This window comes from Astyanax mexicanus, chromosome 2 (genome assembly GCF_023375975.1).
Source record: "Astyanax mexicanus isolate ESR-SI-001 chromosome 2, AstMex3_surface, whole genome shotgun sequence".
In the NCBI taxonomy this organism is placed as follows: Eukaryota; Metazoa; Chordata; class Actinopteri; order Characiformes; family Acestrorhamphidae; genus Astyanax; species Astyanax mexicanus.
Window position 1 is genome coordinate 373,053 of NC_064409.1, and position 21,948 is coordinate 395,000.

At 40.7% G+C, this 21,948-nt stretch overlaps 2 protein-coding genes across 2 annotated transcripts in view; both read left to right on the plus strand.

Moving 5' to 3' along the window:
• Positions 1-360: 360 nt before the first annotated feature.
• Positions 361-8,865, plus strand: sypl1 (synaptophysin-like 1). Its single transcript, XM_022666604.2, has 5 exons — positions 361-580; positions 2,817-2,935; positions 5,146-5,350; positions 5,899-6,090; positions 7,013-8,865. The coding sequence occupies exons 1-5, from the start codon at positions 509-511 to the stop codon at positions 7,142-7,144; spliced, it is 720 nt and encodes a 239-aa protein (XP_022522325.1). The 5' UTR covers positions 361-508; the 3' UTR covers positions 7,145-8,865.
• A 2,244-nt stretch (positions 8,866-11,109) lies between these two features.
• The window catches only part of atxn7l1 (ataxin 7-like 1), a 26,481-nt gene continuing 15,642 nt past the window's right edge, over positions 11,110-21,948 (plus strand). Inside the window, exons 1-5 of the mRNA XM_049474974.1 lie at positions 11,110-11,310; positions 13,309-13,409; positions 19,778-19,861; positions 20,265-20,442; positions 20,942-21,402. Of these exons, the coding sequence (XP_049330931.1) occupies positions 19,843-19,861; positions 20,265-20,442; positions 20,942-21,402 (658 nt within the window). The 5' untranslated portion in view covers positions 11,110-11,310; positions 13,309-13,409; positions 19,778-19,842. The remainder of the gene's footprint in view (positions 11,311-13,308; positions 13,410-19,777; positions 19,862-20,264; positions 20,443-20,941; positions 21,403-21,948) is intronic.

Sequence of the window (21,948 nt, forward strand, 5' to 3'; positions counted from 1 at the left end):
GCTTAGCTGGTACAGTATCTTTTAAGGTCCCCCGGGAAAATTCCGTTGTGTTGTGACTCACTTCCGTTGTGTTGTGGTTCTATTTGCAGCGCGTTTTTCTATTTGCAGCGCGTTGTTCTATTTGTTGCGCCTGTGTTGTAATTTTGATGGATGTGTTTTGTGCTTTTGCAGCGCTTTTCAATTTGCACTGCGTTGGGCTTTCTCGGCCACCGTACTCTAGGCTCTTCTCTGGGTTCCTCTGGGTTTTTCACTGGGTTGGTTTCTCTGAACTGTTCTCTGGGCTGCTCTTTTGGGCTGTTCTCTGGGCTGGTTTCTCTGGGCTGCTCTTTTGGGCTGTTCTCTGGGCTGGTTTCTCTGGGCTGGTCTTTGGGCTGGAAGTAGGAGGAGCTGTTTCTCCAGCAGTGGGGGGGAGAGATCACCACGTCACCCCGCTAAACTCTGGTTGTGAGAGAGGATCAGTCTGGGGGTTTGAGGGAGATCTGGAGAGAGCAGAGCCGCGGAGGAGAAGATGCAGACCGGATTCCGCTTCAACTGGAGCCCCGTGAAGGAGCCGCTGGGCTTCGTGAAGGTGGTGGAGTGGGTGAGTCTGAGGAGCTGCTGGAGTTTAAGCCGGATTGAGGGGTTTCAGATACTTTACCCCGGGGATCAGGCCTCGAGCTGAGTGTAGAACTCACTGCTTACTTTATTTAAACTTATTTAGTTACATTGTAGCTAAATAATGATGTAAAGTTTAATGATGATACAATGTAGCGACTTCAGTAAAGATTAGATACTCAGCGCTACAGTTAATCTACAGCAGATCAGCTGATCTATCTAACCTAAAAATAACTCAACTAAAAACACTTTTAAAGTTTAGAAATACTGTAAAAAAGAAGAGAAAACTTCTTAAAAAACAGGTAAACCACGTATTTACCCAGCGTTCACTATAGTTCTACTTTTATAGTCTTTTTTAGTTTAACAGTAGCTTAACTTAACTAAAGTTTTTCTCAGTAGGAACTGAAGTTTCTGTTACATATTAAACATTAAACACCACAGTAAACCAACTCATCCAGCTCTCTAACTCTTATTTAAGCATTTTTTTGGGGCTAACTGTGTGATTTTTTTTGGCATATCCTCCTGCGAGTCTGCCTAGATCCTTAAAATAAAGCCATTAGTCTGCAGAAAACTCCCTGCTTTGCTTGAGATTCAAAGGAATTTGGTGCAAAACTGGGGCAAATTTAATTACCAGCTCAGCTCTTTCTGACCACGTTTCAAAAACATGCTCTATTCATCTACAACCAGGTGCTTTATAAACGTTTCTCCTTTAGTTTAGTCTTTATATGCAGTATATAGTCTTCAACACATCAGCTTTTTTACGGATATGTATAGGTTTATGTTTGAGTAAAATGAACAATTTAGTTTATTCTATATTTATATAGAATTAGAAATATAGAAAGAGAAATTCTATATTTACAGAAAATGAGAAATGGCTAAAATAACAAATAAAAAGATGCAGAGCTTTCAGACCTCAAATAATGCAAAGAAAACAAGTTCATATTCATAAAGTTTTAAGAGGTCAGAAATAATAATTTTTTTTTGGAATAATCCTGGTTTTTAATCACAGTTTTTTTTTATGCATCTTGGCATCATGTTCTCCTCCACCAGTCTTACACACTGCTTTTGGATAACTTTATGCTGCTTTACTCCTGGTGCAAAAATTCAAGCAGTTCAGTTTGGTGGTTTGATGGTTTGTGATCATCCATCTTCCTCTTGATTATATTCCAGAGGTTTTTAATTTGGTAAAATTAAAGAAACTCATCATTTTTATGTGTCTCTTATTTTGTACAGAGCTGTGTGTGTGTTTTGTGTTATAGTGAGGAACTGCAGAGTAAGCTCATGTATGAGTCAGAGAGCAGGATCCATCCTGTAGAGATCTACAACAACATCTGGCAGAGGTTTACAGCAGCAGCCAGACCCCCCCCACATCACCCCCCTCCATTCATCCCAGTCCTCTCTAAAACTGTACAGCAGATGTTTAACCTGAACTCAGATCAGTCTGTGTGGAAAACTGTCCCCAAAGCCCATGTTCCTCAGATTGGGTCCGTCACCATGATCACATTATCGATTTATCGTACAATAAATTACAATAAATTGTTAAAAAATATGAGATCACTTAAAAACAATGAATTTCTTTGATTTTACCAAATTAAAAACCTCTGGAATATAATCAAGAGGAAGATGGATGATCACAAACCATCAAACCACCAAACTGAACTGCTTGAATTTTTACACCAGGAGTAAAGCAGCATAAAGTTATCCAAAAGCAGTGTGTAAGACTGGTGGAGGAGAACATGATGCCAAGATGCATGAAAAAAAACTGTGATTAAAAACCAGGATTATTCCACCAAATATTGATTATTTCTGAACTCTTAAAACTTTATGATTATGAACTTGTTTTCTTTGCATTATTTGAGGTCTGAAAGCTCTGCATCTTTTTTGTTATTTCTGAGCTAAGATTCTGAGGTAGGTTGATGAGTCTGATAGCAATGGGAAAGAACCTGTTTTTTAACCTGGTTAATATGAACATAATTCAAATTCAAAATAAATGTCCACTGCTTTTTTGTCGGTGCATGAAGCATCAATAGTGATAGGGGGAGTCCTGATGAGTGGGATGGGTAATCGGATTAAATAATAAAATTAATGTATAACAGCTATAATAATGTAATTCTCGTGGCAGGCGTAGCTCCAGTGTTATGCAATGTACCTCCAGGTGTGGAGCTGAAATGAACAGTGTGGACGAGTTCTGATGCTGATTCTGGTTTAATCTGTTGAATTAGCTCACCGCCGTGTTCTCCTTCGCGAGCTGCAGCGGATTCTCCGGCAGAAACTTTGTTTCTCTGTTCTGTGCTGCCGGAAACAACGAGACTCTGGATGCTTCATTCTCTTATCCATTCAGGTGGGTTTCCATTCATTTAGTGAATCTTTTGTAGTGTAACTGAAATGGAAATACGTTCCACCGTTAAAACTAGGGCTGGGCGATATGGATCAAAACTAATATCTCAATATTTTTTGTTATTCTATAAGATAATACAAGTAACAAAAATACAAACATCTTCCAGATTTTATAGAGACACTTATATTAACATTCAGCTGTAGATGAACATATAGAGATATATTCTAGATTTTAGAGATGAACAAATCAGTCGGCTATGTATTGATATTGACAAACTGGAAGAAGATATTGAAAGGTGAGCTGTCAGAGCCAACTGGAACACAACACAGGGCTCTATTTTAGTGTCAGAGTGTCTTGCTATCATAATGACTGGAAAAGTACACCTTGCTCGTCTTAAAATGCAAAACAAAAGGCATTTACTAATTCTTCTCTTAATTAATGATGGGTGTGGTTAATTTTGGATGTAAAGTGAAATAATAAACCAATCAGAGTGTCTCTTGTTCATCATTCTCTTTAAGAGTAGATCAGGTGAGCTCTGTCTTTGGTGGATTGCTATTGTAACGGTGCAGCTACCTGGACGTGTTCAACAAACTCTTCTCAGCAGAGGAAACTGAGCTGCTGGTTGACGCTGTGAAGGAGCTCCAGCAGCTCATTTACGGGAACAGCAATGTTATTTTATTTACTATTCTGTTTATTGTTGATGTAAAAGTTGGGTTTGTGCTGCTGTGTGTTCATGTGTGTGTAATAAGTGGGGGCGTACGCTCGGCTCGGCACGGCGCCTGTGTTACCGAGATAGCGATGAACGTCTGACTGTTGGCTTCTGTCTAGGTTGTATTCAGTCAGTGGAGCTCCTGTGTTTTCTGTTACCAAGATAAACAAGATAAAACTCCAGAAATGTACCTGAACACACCTCATTTCCAGAACACCACGCCCATCAGTGTAGATATATTCAGAAGCTCTGCTGCTGTTTAAACCAGGCAGGAGGAAGATAGAGTGATAATAATAGACTGTTGATGGGTAAAAGATAGAGTCTATATCAATATTATTATAAAATATTGTCTCATCTTATATCTCATATGAAAACATATCGCTCAGCCCTAATTAAAACATACTCTTACACTGTACTATAAGTGTTTTACTGCACTGGATGAATCATATTTATATTTAATAACAGTAATAACATGTGACTGTGCTGCAGTATATCAGGCCCAGCGGCGGGAGTCTGGAGTCACATGATCGGTCTGGACTGGAGTTTATAAAAGCAGCTTTAGTACAAAGATGATCCTGAAAATATCCAGCAAACTAAACACTGAACTTTCTGTTTATCTGCTGCAGTGATCCCAACACTGACATGCTTTAGAGAAAACTGACTGTTTGTGCAAAAAAATAAGATACCACTTAAAAATGATGAGTTTCTTTGATTTTATCAAATTAAATACCTTGCTTGAATTTTTACACCAGGAGTAAAGCAGCATAAAGTGGCTTGCAAAAGTATTCATACCCTTGAACTTTTTTCCACATATTGTCACCTTACAACCTCAAACTTAATAAAATACACTTAAAAATGTGTTTTATTGAGATTTTAAATGATAGAAGCGCACAAAGCAGCACGTAAATGTCATAGTTTTCAAAAGTATTCAGCCCCCCGTATCAATTAGATAGATAGATAAATAGTTAGATAGATAGATAGATAGATAGATAGATAGATAGATAGATAGATAGATAGATAGATAGATAGATAGATAGATAGATAGATAGATAGATACTTTATTGATCCCTGAGGGGAAATTCTAGACATCCAGCAGCAGGTATAATACACAAAGTTACAAAATGAAATATAAAATATAAAGATATAAAGATACATTTAAATACAATCAAATAAAAAATAGAATGAACAATGTAAAAGTACAGTCTTTAGTGTGTGTGTGTGTGATGTAGAATGGAGGTAGTGCAGTTGAACAATAGACAGTGAACACCAGCTGATAAAGTACATAAAGTGAGGATAACTGATGTCAGCCAAACAGAAAGTGCAAATACACAGTTATATAATAATTTAAATTTAGCAGTGCAAAATATACGTAAACAGTAGATGAATGAACTATTAGTGCAAAATAGGGTAGAACTATAAAAACAGTGTTATAGGCATCAGGCATCAGATCCCCCTCTGTGCTCCAGTCTGTATCAGATACTGACTCACCTGTTTTTATACACAGGTTAAATCAGGTGCGCCTGGTGGAAGGGAACGTCTCTCTCTGTAACCACACCTCCACTGAGACTCACCTGGTGGGAGACTCCTCCTCCTCGGCGGAGTTCTTCGTGGCGGTGGCGGTGCTGGCGTTTCTCTACAGCATGGCGGCTCTGCTGGTTTACGTCGGCTACATGCATGTTTACCGGGACTCCGATTTCGGCCCAATGTTTGTAAGTATTCTAAAACTGTATTAAATTAAGTGATCGATGTAGCGGTGTGTGCTCACGACTTCTTTAATTCGAGAAAACTATTTTTATGCACACTATGACAAGAAGCTTGAAGGAAAAGGAGTATTTTCAGCTCTTGAGTTGTTACAGGGCTGCGTGACTATCAGAGTTATGATGCAGTGTGGAATTGTGATTATTCATTTCTCAATAACATTCAGTCCCCTTCTTAAGAATCATTCGCTTGAATTAAAGAAATCGTGATCATGAATTCAAAAGCAAAAAACGGTGATTTGAATTAAAAAAAAAGGTGATCGTGAACTGCTATATCATTCACTCAATTATTATTATTATTTTTTTATCCATGGCCCATCCTGGGCTCCGTAATAAAATTAATATAAAGTTAATATTAGAAATAATGTGTAACATTCATCACCTTCCGTTCTTTCCTAACCTCTTCTGATTCTAGGTTGTAGATCAGAGCATTAATCACTGTTATTAACTCTGATTAAATCTCTTATTAGCTCTGATGTATTATATTAATTGTGATTTAGGATTTCGTGGTGACGGCTGCGTTTGCGTTCCTGTGGTTGGTGAGTTCGTCGGCGTGGGCGCGGGGGCTGCAGGTGGTGAAATATGCGACGGGCACAGAGGGCATCGCCTCCACCCTGCTGCCCTGCAGAGACGCCGGGGTCACCTGTGAGGTCACCGAATTCACCAGCATGCGCACACTTAATATATCAGTGGTGAGAATCTTTACCTGTTATTAATAATATATAATTAATATATAATATACGCCCCAGTTTTATTTCTCAGTTCTACTCAGTGTAAATAGGAGGAAGGAGTGAAATCCTCCCCCTCATAAAAGAATTAGGAAACCCTTCAGTAACCCGATACAGATAAAGTTCAGCAACCTAACTGCTGCTGCTGATTAACTATTTAACTTTAGGGTTTATCGGATGTCTTCAGAAAGGAAGCAGATGCTGCAGAAATTAGTTATTATTGTTCATTTCTTTATTCCTCTGTGATGGAGAGCTGAAATTAGCTTTTATTAGCTTTACCATAAAGGGTGCACTTAGCTATCTATTGAGGCAAACTACTAGCAATATTTATTGTTATGAAGAAAATGGCCATAACTAGTGATGCTCCTTTAACACCAGGAGGGTGAAGAAGACCAGCACACACCTCCTCCGATACACGTGAGGTCAGACTCCACCTCTTTTTGAACCTCTTTAGCCGAAGAGCATCACAGCGCTAACCCTCAGAGGAAAGCACAGCGACTCTGGTGGTTCTGATACATCAGCTCACAGATGCAGCCTTGTGCTGATCCACATCACCCTAGGAGTGATGAGGGGAAAGAGAGAGCGCCATCTACTGTACTGTACCCACCCAGAGAGAAAAAGGACAACTGTGCTCTCTCAGGACTCCGGCAGCTGATGTCAAGCTGCATGACTGGGATTCGAACCAGCAATCTCCCGACCATAGTGTAAGGCGCTTTAGACCACTGGATTCCATGTTGTATCTTAGAATCCCAGTTTTACTGTTGTGTGCACTCAGTCTAGATTAGGCTAGATTAAGTTATTAATGTTAAAATAATCTAAACTCTGATTATGATAAACTCTGTATATTTATTAAAGGTTTCTGATGCTGTTCTGTTTTCTCTCTCAGGTCTTCGGCTTCTTGAATCTGATAGTTTGGGCGGGAAACGCCTGGTTCGTTTATAAAGAGACTCGCTGGCACTCGCAGAAGGTCAACTCTCAACCAGCAGCAGGACGTGGTCCCGGTCCTGCTCCCATCTAAACCTGCGTCCTGATATACACGAGTACACGTCCTCAGCTTCCAATCCACGCCTGCAGGTGAAGAAGAGTCATTTCTGAAGCCATATTCACTTTCTCCTCTATTAACTTCCAGTTATAATAGAGTGCAGCAGTGTTTTATATTTTTATGACCAAAATCCAGTCTCTGATTTTATTATTTTATTTCCCAGTTATTATTACTACACTTTTTATAAAACAGCAATAAAAGCAGTACTATTTTTCTTCAGTCTTTACTTAAAGCTTAAAGCTGTTTTTCCAATATTTTTATTTTTCATGTATTTTCATTTTTCCCTGTATTCCCTATTTCAGTATATTTTTGTAGTCCAATATAATGAGTGTATATAAAGTATTTGATATACTGTATAATGAAGTATTGCTGAATTTAAAGAGTGATTTGAATCGGAATCTTGTGCCCTTTAAACCCTTACTTTCACAAAAAAATATTTTACTAATAGTAAACTAGAAAATTTGATTTTAAAGTAATTATTTGGGAAAATTAAGCATTATTTACAATTTAAATCAATCAGTCAATTATAGTAGAATAAAGGAAACATATTGGCACCTTCCTATTACTGATCATCATTACACTTTTAATATTTTTAATCAAGATCAGAGAAATAAAAATATGATTAATGCCTTTTTTGCTATTTTAACTAATTAAAAATAGCACAAATATGTAGATTTTAAAAACATGTTCTCCTTTTTGTTTTTAAAACCATTTAATTTACCCCCTATAAAATTAATAATCAGTTACTGATTAAGGACATATGTCTGTCTGTCTATCTATCTATCTATCTATCTATCTATCCATCCATCCATCCATCCATCTATCTTCCTTAGACTTCTTTATAATGGAATATAGAGTTTTGAGGCTTATATCCAGAGGTGTGTAGTAATTAAGTACAAATACTTTATTACTTTATTTCAGTATAAATGTAGGTTATCTATACCTTATTATAGTAATTATTTTTGTACATTTTCACACAATTATCTGAACTTTCTTCTCCTTATATTTTAATAAAAATATCCTTGTTACTCCTGTTTAATTTCAGCTATTTGTTTTTTTTATTCCGGCTTCTCCTCTTATTCCGTTACGCCTTTTATTCCTGAACTGTTCTCTGGAGAAGTTTGTAGTTTTCTAAATAATATTTAGTGTATTATTTTTGTTATATTTCATCGTTTATAGCTGAGTGTGTGTATGTTCTATGCTGACCACATTTTTACAGGAGTGGATGTTTCTGATAATATTTTTTTTTTATTCTAAAAATATTTACTCTGATATTTACCTGCATCTCTTATCACGGTTTTATGTGAAATATTACGTCCTTTTTTTGTTTTCTTTTATATTGGTTTTATTGTTTGGTATTTTTTGTTACATTGTTTTTATCTGGTTTGTTTGTATCTTTTCTGTATCGATTTGATTTGTTTCGTTTGTTTAATCCAAAGAATCAGAAGGTACATCAGCAGTGTTCCTCAGTATTGAGCAGATGTTTTGTGTTGTGTGATTATTGTGTACAGTATTCTGAATATTGTGTGTAATAGTGTTATATGAGTGATCTTGGTTGATTTTAGACAGTTTTTTATGTTTTTTTAATGTTTTTTATGGTTATATTGATTTTTTTAGCCATTCTATCAAATAATTTCTGTTTTTGCACTAAATACATATTTTTGTTTGCTTTTAAATAAAGCAGAGAGTGAAGCAGATTCACGTCGTCTCATCTGATGTCTTTTCTCTGTTCAGCGCTGAGAAGAAAAGTGATTTCTTCCCCCAAATAAACACGAAGCACCTCCGGATATAAAGCAGCTTTTGTCTGGTCTGTTCACCCGTGACTTCACTGATCGCCGTTTGTCTGGAGAACAAACAAAACATTATGTGAAGAAAAGGCTTTAATATCGCAGTGAGACAGAGAGCGCCGTATTAAAATAAAACATTTCACTGCTCTGATGAAGAAACAGATTATTCTATTCTAATATTTCCCTCTTTTATAAGAACCTTTTAGAACAGAACTGCACTTCCCAAAATCAATTAGCCTTTATTTTTACTGAGGAATACGATTTTAGTTCAGCTGGTCATTTACTTACATTAACTTAAAAAGACTGAAAAAAATAACATTAAAATGAAGTACTTAATCCTCCTGTTTTTAAAATTTATACATTTAGAAAAAAACAGTTTAAAGTATTTTTTTCAGTATAAAACTTTTTTCTGCATGCCTTTAATTATTGTAATCCACATATAATATGAAACTGGTTCATCTCACATAAAATAAAAAAAATATATTGCTTTTTTAAAATACTATTTAGAAATTATTTAACTTTACAGGTACATTGATTCACTGTATTACTCTGTTATACTTTATATTATATTATCGTGTCACTAATTTCAATTATGTTATTTGATAGTTTTTAATAATATTTTTACTATAGGTTTGTTTGAACTGAATGTATAATTTACAGGACAGTCTGATTTAAAAAAAAAATCCTTTTAAATATTAAAAATATTAATGCATAATCCTAAAATTAAATATAAAAGCAAAAACTTAAAAAAAAAGTTACTATCAGCTGCTTAACAGTAAAATTAAGATCAAACCTGAGGTGAAAATGTATTTTCTTAAAGGCTTAATTAATCCTTATTAAATTATCAGAAATAAAGGTTTTTACTTTTTAAAAATATTTTAATGTGATTCACAAGCCCCGCCCCCTTTCTGCTCTGCTTTATTCTGGGTTTTTCTGCCCCCAAGCGGCCGCTTATAGAATCACACCCAAACCTGAGCTTTATAAACAGCATTATCTCAGACTGCTCCTCCTTCTACATATTTCTGTATTTAAAACTCTTTTTTATAACAGTGATTATTTTACTGCTAAAGAATCACAGTATATGTGGGTGCAAGACAGTGATAGACAGTCTAAATGGGTCAATATAAATAGAAGATATAGAAGAAATTATACAGTATAAGACTTTACACAAAGATTTTTGAATTAAGCAAAAATATTGTGTATTATCTTTATCGTATTTTTTTAAAGGATTAACACCACTTACATAAAATAATTAGATTTTACCTTTCAGACGTGCAGTATAGTACAATATAAGAATTTACACACATATTTTGGAATATGTATTTATGTGTTTTTCCTGATTATTTAGGGGTTCTTTTGTAAAGTCTGGACTCGCCGTCATCGTTTGCTTGAGTGTTACAACCATATAAAAAACTAAAAAACTATAAAATGTTTTTTAAACACCTCTATTGCCTTAACTTTATTCTGTTTCAGGGATATAGGCTGTTCAAATATCACACCGAGACTTCTACTGAGAGTATGTTCTAATATTTTATAGAATGTTATTACATTTTTATTTTATTAAACTACCCAACCCACTCATTAGGACTCCCCCTATCACTAGTGATGCTACAACACCAGGAGGGTGAAGACCAGCACACACCTCCTCCGATACATGTGAATCAGACTCCGCCTCTTTTTGAGCTGCTGCTGATTCTTCAGCATTGCCGAGTAGCATCACAGCGCTAACGCTCGGAGGAAAGCGCAGCGACTCGGTTCTGATACAGCAGCTCACAGACGCAGCCTTGTGCTGATCCACATCACCCTAGGAGTGATGAGGGCAAAGAGAGAGCGCCATCTACTGTACTGTACCCACCCAGAGAGAACAAGAACAACTGTGTGTGTGCTCTCTCGGGGGTCTGGAAGCTAATGGCAAGCTGCATGACCGGGATTCGAACCAGCGATCTCTTCTAGATCATAGTGACAGCACTTTAGACCCGGTTCAATATTTGATATTGATGCATTTTATAAATATACACTAGGGTAGCAGGGTTTGGCAGGGTAGCAGAATTCGACAGCACACCGGATCGTGACTCTGTAGTAAAGTGAACTGAACTCTTGAACTGAGGCTGTTCGGCGGGACTCGGTTATAAACATGTATCTCCCCGAGCGGGAGCCGAAGTTTTCCGAAGGTGACGTCACGGCGCTTCGCCCCTCTCGCGCTGGCTCGCGCTGCTGCTGCTGCTGCTGGAGGAACAGCGGCGGAGAGAAGAGGAGTAATGGCGGCCCGGACTCTCCTACAGCACCGCGCGCTTCTCCCCGCGCGCCTCCCGCCGCCTCTCCGCCCGGACTCCGCGCGCTCTCAGCCCGCACACAGTAAGTGTTCCTCCCGCTCCTGCTCGCGCCGCCGCGCGCGGGTCCAGCGCGTGCTGTGCGCTGTGTTTATTATGCTGAGATTGCGCGGAGCTGCGTGTCCTCCTCCTTCTGCTGCTGCTGCTGCACATCCTCCTCTTCCTCCTCCTCCTCTTCCTCCTCCTCCTCTTCCTCCACCGAGCGGAGCAGAGACACAGCGCGGGGCTGCAGCGGCTCCTGGCCGGGGACAGCGCTCCTCCTCCCCGTGGGGCCGCGCTCAGGCCTCGGCCTCCCTCTCACACACACCGCCGCTGCTGCTGCGCCTCACACTCACTCACTCATATAACAACACACACTACACACACTCACAAAACATAACATATACATAACACACACACTACACACACTCACATAAAACAACATTAACAGTTTGTGTGTGTTTGGTGTGTTTTGGTTGAGACATGGGCAGGTGGGCGTTCCTGCTTCTGCTGGTTTCAGTGATTAATCATTGGTTGTCAGTCACGTGTGTTTATTATGATTTACGTCACTTAAGCGCCATGTTTAAGGTATAGTTGCAGTGAGAGTATTAGAAAATTAACTAACTTTTATAATCTTGAAATCTTGATAGAATTGAAATCAATAAAAGTTGAGAAAAATAAACAAAATCAGGATCATGCCAGTGAGAATTAACATAACATAAGTTCTATAATATATCTAATATTGATCCAAAATCCCCCCCAAAAATGAATCAGTTAAATCAATTGAGCAGCTCATTCATGTTTGTGTCTGATTGTGATAAAAAAAAAAATCATTTTTTAAGGTTAAAATCATGATGTAACATTTTAATGGTACAACAGCAATTTCATAACCTGTATTTAAACATTTTGTTCTAGAAATCAGGTCAGGACTATTTATACAGAATGTAAAGCATAATTAAAAATGGTTAAATGTTTAGAACTTCATTAAAGAGTTAAAGTGAAGAACAGAGTTCTGTAAAGAACTTTACACAGATTTTAAAGGGTCTGTTACACACGTACATTAAATGAATGACATGTTGACAGTAAGTGTGTGTGTGTGTGTGTGTGTCTCGTGCTCGCGGGTGGATCAGGGTAATTCACAGACAGCGTGGTTCCCCCAGTAAAACACACAGGCTGAGACCTAAAGCACCGATTGGCCCGTTCTCGGGACGCTACTGCGCTGTAATTGGCCCGCACAGACAGACGCTGTCGCTGATTGGCTGCTCTGTGGGGCTCGGTTTGTTTGGAACTCGGCCTGTTCATCCTGATAGAAAACTAGATAATTAGAAAGACATAGAATTACAGCAGCAGAGAAACAGAGATCAGTAAACCCAGAAAATGAGAAAATTACAGAACAAGGGGACAAGAGGACCATACAATCAGAGAAATAGATAATCAGAAAACAAGAGAATCAGAGAAACAAAAATCAATAAAATCAGAGAACCAGAAAACTAGGAAACCATACAACTAGAGAACTAGAGGACAAAAGATCCAGATAAATAAAAAAACCCCGAAAACTAGTGAATCAGAATTAGAGAACTAGAAAACTAGAGAACCAGAATACTAAAGAACTAAATAATCAGAAAAATAGAGAAATAGAAAAATGAGATCAGTAAAACTAGAAAAAAGCATAGAACCAATAAACCAGGGCAAAAGAGAATCAGTAAAAACATCATGAAATTGTCCCTTTCCTGAACTTCAATAATCAGTATTTTCCTGAATGCAAATCAGTCATTTCATGTCCTCCAGAAAATTAGTTTCATTACCTTTGCTAAGACACAGCCCTCATTATTATACTACTGTACTACACAGTGGCATAAAGTGGTCTTAAAATGCCAGTAATAATAATATTTTTTTAGTAGTAGTAGCAGTAGTAATTACACAGTTATTGGGTTTCTTACTGTCAGTAAAAAAAAAACTGTAAACTAAACTGTCTTACTCTCTCTCTGTTTCTCTCTCTCTCTCTCTCTCTCTCTCTCTCTCTCTCTCTCTCTCTCTTTCACAGATATGCACTTGTACGGTCAGTTCCCAACCTGTGAGGATTTCTCTCTTCAGTGCAGCGTCTGCAGCCGAGTCGTCCAGCCTCAGGACTTCCTGAGCGTTACGGTGAGTTTACCCGCATGTGAGCTGTGGTCTTACTCACAGCTACTGATCTGCTGAAAATATTCAGACACTGCTCTAATTTATAGCACCTCCAGAATAAACATTTCGGCCCAGTCCCATTTCACCACTAGAGTTCATATTTCATAGTATTTTACCCATAACAACACTAATTTCTCTTAGAAATAACTCTATTCTAAGAGTAAGGGATACACTCCAAAACGAGGGTAGGGGTAGTGTACAGAGTAGAAATGTGACTGAGCCGTACATTCTGCTGCTCAGTGTGTTCTTGTGCCACTAAGTTGAGCCTGGCGTTTATATATTCGGTCTGAAACTGACAGTGATATTGTTTTATCATAATCATTTCTGAGATATATACTGTAGTTGTAGCAGTGGAGCTCTAGCTAAAGCTGAAATTAGCTTTGATTAGCTTTTGTTTTATTTTATTTTTCTGTTCCACCTTAAATGCTGGCTGCTGCACCATTTAAGGTAGAACGGGGATGGTGGAGATGTTGTTGGAGATGTTTGAAATGGTAGAGATGTTGGATAAAGCTGGTTTCTGGGACGTGTTTACTTTCGTTTTTTAACTTCGACCCATTTCACTCTGCTCCACTCGGCTCAGATCCGCCTCTGGTCTTGTGCCCTGCCCACGTGTACCAACACACACACACACACACACACACACAGCTTGGCAGCATGCTCTAGATCATGCCCCCCTGTTGTCTGGAGCTGTAGTGTGTAAAGGGGGTGTGGATTTTGGATAGTGGGAGTGTCTTTGTGCTCTTCACACACACAAACACAGACACACACTTCATGTTCACTCAATATCATGCAATATTACAGCTAATATATAAAGGGGGGACCCATCCTCCTCTGGTCAGACAACTTATAAATGAATGTTAAATGAGTTGCTATATAAATAAGCTTGCCTTGCCTAAAAAGTCATTCTACATCCACACAGCTCTGATATATTCAGATTAATATATAGAGAAGCAGTAAAAGCAGTATAGTTAGAGTATAGTTAGAGTTAAATATAAACAGTGAAGCACTTTAGTAAATTTGCTCTGAATGAGAGCGTGTGATAAAAACAGTAAATATAAATGAGAGGAGAAGAGGAAGACTGCAGCTGCCAGGGGTCAGATCAGATCATGGGGGAATAACTCACAGCTATTCAGCTTTAAACACACATACACACAGAGGGAAAGAAGGAGAGGGGGAATACTCTGTTTGACTACTGTTTGAAAGAAGCTGTTCTGCTCCCTGTGTTTTGCTGTAACTGTTGGCTGGCGGTGGTGGAGACGGTCTAAGTAACTGGTGCTCTGGATCTGTGAGTGAGTGTGTGTGTAGTGTTTGTGTAGTGTGTGTGTAGTGTGTGTGTGTAGTGTGTGTGTGTGTGTAGTGTGTGTGTGTGTGTAGTGTGTGTGTAGTGTGTGTGTAGTGTGTGTGTGTGTGTAGTGTGTGTGTAGTGTGTGTGTGTGTGTGTAGTGTGTGTGTGTAGTGTGTGTGTGTAGTGTGTGTGTAGTGTGTGTGTGTAGTGTGTGTGTAGTGTGTAGTGTGTATAGTGTGTGTGTGTGTAGTGTGTAGTGTGTGTGTAGTGTGTGTGTGTGTAGTGTGTGTGTGTAGTGTGTGTGTAGTGTGTGTGTAGTGTGTGTGTGTGTGTGTAGTGTGTGTGTGTGTAGTGTGTGTGTAGTGTGTGTAGTGTGTGTGTGTGTGTGTAGTGTGTGTGTGTGTGTGTAGTGTGTGTGTGTGTGTGTAGTGTGTGTGTAGTGTGTGTGTAGTGTGTGTGTGTGTGTAGTGTGTGTGTGTGTGTGTAGTGTGTGTGTGTGTAGTGTGTGTGTGTGTAGTGTGTGTGTGTGTGTGTGTAGTGTGTGTGTGTGTGTGTAGTGTGTGTGTGTAGTGTGTGTGTGTGTGTAGTGTGTGTGTGTAGTGTGTGTGTAGTGTGTAGTGTGTGTGTAGTGTGTGTGTAGTGTGTAGTGTGTATAGTGTGTGTGTGTAGTGTGTAGTGTGTAGTGTGTGTGTAGTGTGTGTGTGTGTGTAGTGTGTGTGTGTAGTGTGTGTGTAGTGTGTGTGTAGTGTGTGTGTGTGTGTAGTGTGTGTGTGTGTAGTGTGTGTGTAGTGTGTGTAGTGTGTGTGTGTGTGTGTGTGTAGTGTGTGTGTGTGTGTAGTGTGTGTGTGTGTGTGTAGTGTGTGTGTAGTGTGTGTGTAGTGTGTGTGTGTGTGTAGTGTGTGTGTGTGTGTGTAGTGTGTGTGTGTGTGTAGTGTGTGTGTGTGTAGTGTGTGTGTGTGTGTAGTGTGTGTGTGTGTGTGTAGTGTGTGTGTAGTGTGTGTGTGTGTGTGTGTAGTGTGTGTGTAGTGTGTGTGTGTAGTGTGTGTGTAGTGTGTGTGTAGTGTGTGTGTAGTGTGTGTGTGTAGTGTGTGTAGTGTGTGTAGTGTGTGTAGTGTGTGTGTAGTGTGTGTGTGTAGTGTGTGTAGTGTGTGTGTTGTGTGTGTGTAGTGTGTGTGTGTGTGTAGTGTGTGTGTAGTGTGTGTAGTGTGTGTGTAGTGTGTGTGTGTGTAGTGTGTGTGTGTGTAGTGTGTGTGTGTAGTGTGTGTGTAGTGTGTGTGTAGTGTGTGTGTAGTGTGTGTAGTGTGTGTGTAGTGTGTGTGTAGTGTGTGTGTAGTGTGTGTGTAGTGTGTGTGTAGTGTGTGTAGTGTGTGTGTGTGTAGTGTGTGTGTAGTGTGTGTGTGTGTGTAGTGTGTGTAGTGTGTGTAGTGTGTGTGTAGTGTGTGTGTAGTGTGTGTGTGTGTGTGAGTAGTGTGTGTGTGTGTAGTGTGTGTGTGTGTGTGTAGTGTGTGTGTGTGTAGTGTGTGTGTGTGTAGTGTGTGTAGTGTGTGTGTGTGTGTGTGTGTGTGTAGTGTGTGTGTGTGTAGTGAGTGTGTGTGTGTAGTGAGTGTGTGTGTGTGTAGTTTGTGTGTGTGTGTGTAGTTTGTGTGTGTGTGTGTGTAGTGTGTGTAGTGTGTGTGTGTGTGTGTGTAGTGTGTGTGTGTAGTGTGTGTGTGTGTGTGTGTAGTGTGTAGTGTGTGTGTGTGTGTAGTGAGTGTGTGTGTGTGTGTGTGTAGTGAGTGTGTGTGTGTGTAGTTTGTGTGTGTGTGTGTGGTGTGTGTGTGTGTGTGTGTAGTGTGTAGTGTGTGTGTGTGTAGTGTGTGTGTGTGTGTGTGTGTAGTGTGTGTGTGTGTGTGTAGTGTGTGTGTGTGTAGTGTGTGTGTGTGTAGTGTGTGTGTGTGTGTGTGTGTAGTGTGTAGTGTGTGTGTGTGTGTAGTGAGTGTGTGTGTGTGTAGTGTGTGTGTGTGTGTGTGTGTGTAGTGAGTGTGTGTGTGTAGTTTGTGTGTGTGTGTGTAGTGTGTGTAGTGTGTGTGTGTGTGTGTGTGTGTAGTGTGTGTGTGTGTGTAGTGAGTGTGTGTGTGTGTAGTTTGTGTGTGTGTGTGTGTAGTGTGTGTGTGTGTAGTGTGTGTGTGTGTGTGTGTGTGTGTGTAGTGTGTAGTGTGTGTGTGTGTAGTGTGTGTGTGTGTAGTGTGTGTGTGTGTAGTGTGTGTGTGTGTAGTTTTTGTAGTGTGTGTGTAGTGTGTGTGTGTGTAGTGTGTGTGTGTAGTGTGTAGTGTGTGTGTGTGTGTGTGTGTGTGTAGTGTGTAGTGTGTGTGTGTGTAGTGTGTAGTGTGTGTGTGTGTAGTGTGTGTGTGTGTGTAGTGTGTAGTGTGTGTGTGTGTGTGTAGTGTGTGTGTGTGTGTGTGTAGTGTGTGTGTGTGTGTGTAGTGTGTGTGTGTGTAGTGTGTGTAGTGTGTGTAGTGTGTGTGTGTGTGTAGTGTGTGTAGTGTGTGTAGTGTGTGTGTGTGTAGTGTGTAGTGTGTGTGTGTGTAGTGTGTAGTGTGTGTGTGTGTGTAGTGTGTAGTGTGTGTGTGTGTGTGTGTGTGTGTGTAGTGTGTGTGTGTGTGTGTGTGTGTGTGTGTGTGTAGTGTGTGTGTGTGTGTGTAGTGTGTGTGTGTAGTGTGTGTGTGTGTGTAGTGTGTGTGTGTAGTGTGTGTGTGTGTGTGTGTGTAGTGTGTGTGTGTAGTGTGTGTGTGTGTGTGTAGTGTGTGTGTGTGTGTAGTGTGTGTGTAGTGTGTGTGTAGTGTGTGTGTGTGTAGTGTGTAGTGTGTGTGTGTGTAGTGTGTGTGTGTGTGTGTAGTGTGTGTAGTGTGTGTGTGTGTGTGTAGTGTGTGTGTGTGTAGTGTGTGTAGTGTGTGTAGTGTGTGTGTAGTGTGTGTGTAGTGTGTGTGTGTGTGTAGTGTGTGTAGTGTGTGTGTGTAGTGTGTGTGTGTGTGTGTGTGTAGTGTGTGTAGTGTGTGTGTGTAGTGTGTGTGTGTGTGTGTGTAGTGTGTGTGTGTAGTGTGTGTGTGTAGTGTGTGTGTGTGTAGTGTGTGTGTGTGTGTAGTGTGTGTAGTGTGTGTAGTGTGTGTGTAGTGTGCGTGTGTAGTGTGTGTGCGTGTGTAGTGTGTGTGTGTTGTGTGTGTGTGTGTGTAGTGTGTGTAGTGTGTGTGTGTAGTGTGTGTGTGTGTGTAGTGTGTGTAGTGTGTGTGTAGTGTGCGTGTGTAGTGTGTGTGTGTGTGTGTGTGTGTGTAGTGTGTGTGTGTAGTGTGTGTAGTGTGCGTGTGTAGTGTGTGTGTGTGTGTAGTGTGTGTAGTGTGTGTGTGTAGTGTGTGTGTAGTGTGCGTGTGTAGTGTGCGTGTGTGTGTGTAGTGTGTGTGTGTAGTGTGCGTGTGTAGTGTGTGTGTGTGTGTAGTGTGTGTAGTGTGTGTGTGTAGTGTGCGTGTGTAGTGTGTGTGTGTGTGTGTAGTGTGTGTGTGTAGTGTGTGTGTGTAGTGTGTGTGTGTAGTGTGTGTGTGTAGTGTGTGTGTGTAGTGTGTGTGTGTAGTGTGTGTGTGTAGTGTGTGTGTGTAGTGTGTGTGTGTAGTGTGCGTGTGTAGTGTGTGTGTGTGTGTGTGTAGTGTGTGTGTGTAGTGTGTGTGTGTAGTGTGTGTGTGTGTAGTGTGTGTGTGTAGTGTGTGTGTGCGCGCTGGCGTCTGTCTTCCTGCAGTTGAGCGGATGTAAACAGAAAAGCAGCTGATTTTTCTCTGTGGGTGTGTGTGTGTAGTGTGCGTGTGTGTGTGTGTGTGTGTAGTGTGTGTGTGTGTGTGTAGAGTGTGTGTGTGTAGTGTGTGTGTGTGTGTGTAGTGTGTGTGTGTAGTGTGTGTGTAGTGTGTGTGTAGTGTGTAGTGTGTGTGTGTAGTGTGTGTGTAGTGTGTGTGTAGTGTGTGTGTGTGTGTGTGTAGTGTGTGTGTGTGTAGTGTGTGTGTGTGTGTGTGTAGTGTGTGTGTGTGTGTGTGTGTGTGTGTAGTGTGTGTGTGTGTGTGTGAGCTGGTTTCCGGTGGCCTGTCAGGCTGGGTGAGTGTGAGTGTGTGTGCAGTGTGGGGATGTTTTAGTTAGATCTCATTGGGTCACAGTGTTCGGGTCCTGATGTGTTATTGGGAAATAGTGATCAGATACTGATCAGCAGTTTGATCGATTGATTAATTACATCTGTTGTAATGTGACGAGGTAATTGTGTTTTCACTCCTGTAGTTGAGAAAGTTTCTTTGATCTGGATCAGTTGATGAGTTTGTTTATTTGGAGCTTCAGTTTCTTCCTCTGTTTGCTTTATTTTCACACAGGTATAAAACCTTAACTCACCAAAATACACACCAATAAACCACATGAGCACATCGTCTCCTCTGATTGGTCAGAGCTGTGTGGTGTGGAAGCAAGAAAGTAAATGTAGTGAGAAGATTATTTTTCATACCATAAAATATCGTGATATTATTTTAGAGCCATATCGCCCGTCCCTAATGAGCATGTGCATGAGTTTGCACAAGTGTGCACGAGAGTGCGTGAGAGTACGTGAGAGTGCGTGAGAGTGCGTGAGAGTGTATGAGATTGTATGAGAGTGTGTGAGAGTGTGTGAGAGTGTGTGAGAGTGTGTGAGAGTGTGCGTGAGAGCGCGTGAGAGTGTATGAGATTGTATGAGAGTGTGTGAGAGTGTGTGAGAGTGTGTGAGAGTGTGTGAGAGTGTGTGAGAGTGCGTGAGAGTGCGTGAGAGTGTGTGAGAGTGTATGAGAGTGTGTGAGAGTGTGTGAGAGTGCGTGAGAGTGCGTGAGAGTGCGTGAGAGTGTGTGAGAGTGCGTGAGAGTGCGTGAGAGTGTGTGAGAGTGCGTGAGAGTGCGTGAGAGTGCGTGAGAGTGCGTGAGAGTGCGTGAGAGCGCGTGAGAGCGCGTGAGAGCGCGTGAGAGCGTGTGAGAGTGGTTATGCGAGAGTGAGTTTTGACGGTGTTGATGTTCCCCTGCAGGTAGTTGGGGAATAGTTGCACACTGAGCAGAGAGGACAGCGTCCCCACCACAACCCCCTCAAACCATGCACAGCAAAAACAACCGTAAGTACTCTTTACCTGTCTCTCTCTATCTGTCTCTCTCTCTGCCTCTATATATATATATATATATTTCTGTGTCTCTATCTTTCTGTGTCTCTCTCTCTCTCTGTGTTTCTCATTCTGAGTCTCTTTTTCTGTCTCTCTCTCTCTCTCTCTCTGCCTCTGTTTCTCTTTCTCTCTCTCTCTGTGTCTATCTCTCTGTGTCTCACTCTCTCTGTCTCTCTTTATCTCTCTCTCTCTGCCTTTCACTCTGTAAACACTGTTTTCTGTAATAACTACATAAGATAGTACTGTACTTTTACTTTCAGTACTTCACTACTACACTTTGAATGTTTGTGTATGTGTGTATATATGTGTGTGTGTGTGTGTGTGTGTGTGTTTATATGTGTCGGTGTGTGTGTTACAGAGAGGAGACAGGGTTCTCTGGGTGGTTCTGGAGCTCCTCTGGTTCAGATGAAGGGTAAAGTGTCTCAGGCTGAGGTGGAGCCGCTGCAGTTCCGAGTGCCGCGAGAGTTCCCGCACTCGCGCTTCAGCAGAGCGCCGCTCGCCGTCTACCCGCCTAAAGGAGGACGAACCAAAGCCTGGTGAGTTTCACAGCCCTGCTCTCTCTTTTACTGCACTACTGCTGAGAGAGTTCTAACCTCAGCTTTTACAAAACCAGTTTACAATACCAGAGTTCAAAAGAGGACAAATTGTTGGTGCACGTCTTGCTGGAGCATCTGTGACCAAGACAGCAAGTCTTTGTGATGCATCAAGAGCCACGGTATCCAGGGTAATGTCAGCATACCACCAAGAAGGACCAACCACATCCAACAGGATTAACTGTGGACGCTGTAAGAGGAAGCTGTCTGAAAGGGATGTTCGGGTGCTAACCCGGATTGTATCCAAAAAACATAAAACCACGGCTGATCAAATCACGCAGAATTCAATGTACACCTCAACTCTCCTGTTTCCACCAGAACTGTCCGTCACCACAATCAATTATTGTGCTCTAAAACCAGGAGTTTCATTCTCCAACCCCTGAAGTTGCATTAAATCATTAATCATTTATCTAGAAGTTTATCTCTCTCTCTCCTCCTGCAGTGTTTCCTTGCCGGTGGTGAGTCTGGAAAAGATGCCGTGTTTCACCAGATCAGAAGGAGCACCCGTTAAAGTCACCTCCACCACCTCCACCCTTTCTGTTCCCTCCTCCACTTCTTCCTCTGTGTCTTCCTCCACAACCTCCTCCCCCCTCAAACCTGCTCTCACATCACCGGCATCCCAGAAGAACCAGGAGAAGCTGCTGAACGGCCGCGGCCCCGTCACCCCGCGCTCCACCACCCCCCCTCAGCTTATAGACAGAAGACCCAGCCCCTCCCGGTCCCCCCTCGACAAACACACCACCCAATCACCATCACCGTCACCATCACCATCATCTTCATCACACAAACCCAGCTCCTCTCCATCTCCTTCCACCCCAGACAGAAGACCCGGAGTCCCCCCCTCCCCCTCAGACAGGAAACAACCAAATGGAGCCAAAGCCAGCCGGCATAGGAAAGTATCAGGTGAGAATAAAAATGTTTGTTTGAGTAAAATGAAAGATGCAGAGCTTTCAGACCTCAAATAATGCAAAGAAAACAAGTTCATATTCATAAAGTTTTAAGAGTTAAAATAATCAATATTTGGTGGAATATTGAATATCCTGGTTTTTATCACAGTTTTCATGCATCATGTTCTCCTCCACCAGTCTTACACACTGCTTTTGGATAACTTTATGCTGCTTTACTCCTGGTGTAAAAAATCAAGCAGTTCAGTTTGGTGGTTTGATGGTTTGTGATCATCCATCTTCCTCTTGATTATATTCCAGAGGTTTTTAATTTGGTAAAATCAAAGAAACTCATCATTTTTAAATGCTGTCTTATTTTTTGGTAAAAATGTAAAAGGTTTAAGAATATCCCCATTTTTTCCCCTTTTTTTTTGCAGTTTTAGTTCTTTAGGTTCAGTCAATAACCAGAAATTGTACACAATTTTACAGAGCCTTTAAGGAAAACTAATAAACTAAAAACTGATCATATTGAATGGAAATGGATTTAAAAAAATGTGAATTTTAA

Bases quoted from the DNA above. Each gene is read 5' to 3' on its own strand.
- sypl1 (XM_022666604.2), top strand. From the start codon at position 509: ATGCAGACCGGATTCCGCTTCAACTGGAGCCCCGTGAAGGAGCCGCTG. The intron at 2,936-5,145 runs GTGGGTTTCCAT...TTTTATACACAG, and splicing joins TCATTCTCTTATCCATTCAG to GTTAAATCAGGTGCGCCTGG. The intron at 5,351-5,898 runs GTAAGTATTCTA...ATTGTGATTTAG, and splicing joins CCGATTTCGGCCCAATGTTT to GATTTCGTGGTGACGGCTGC.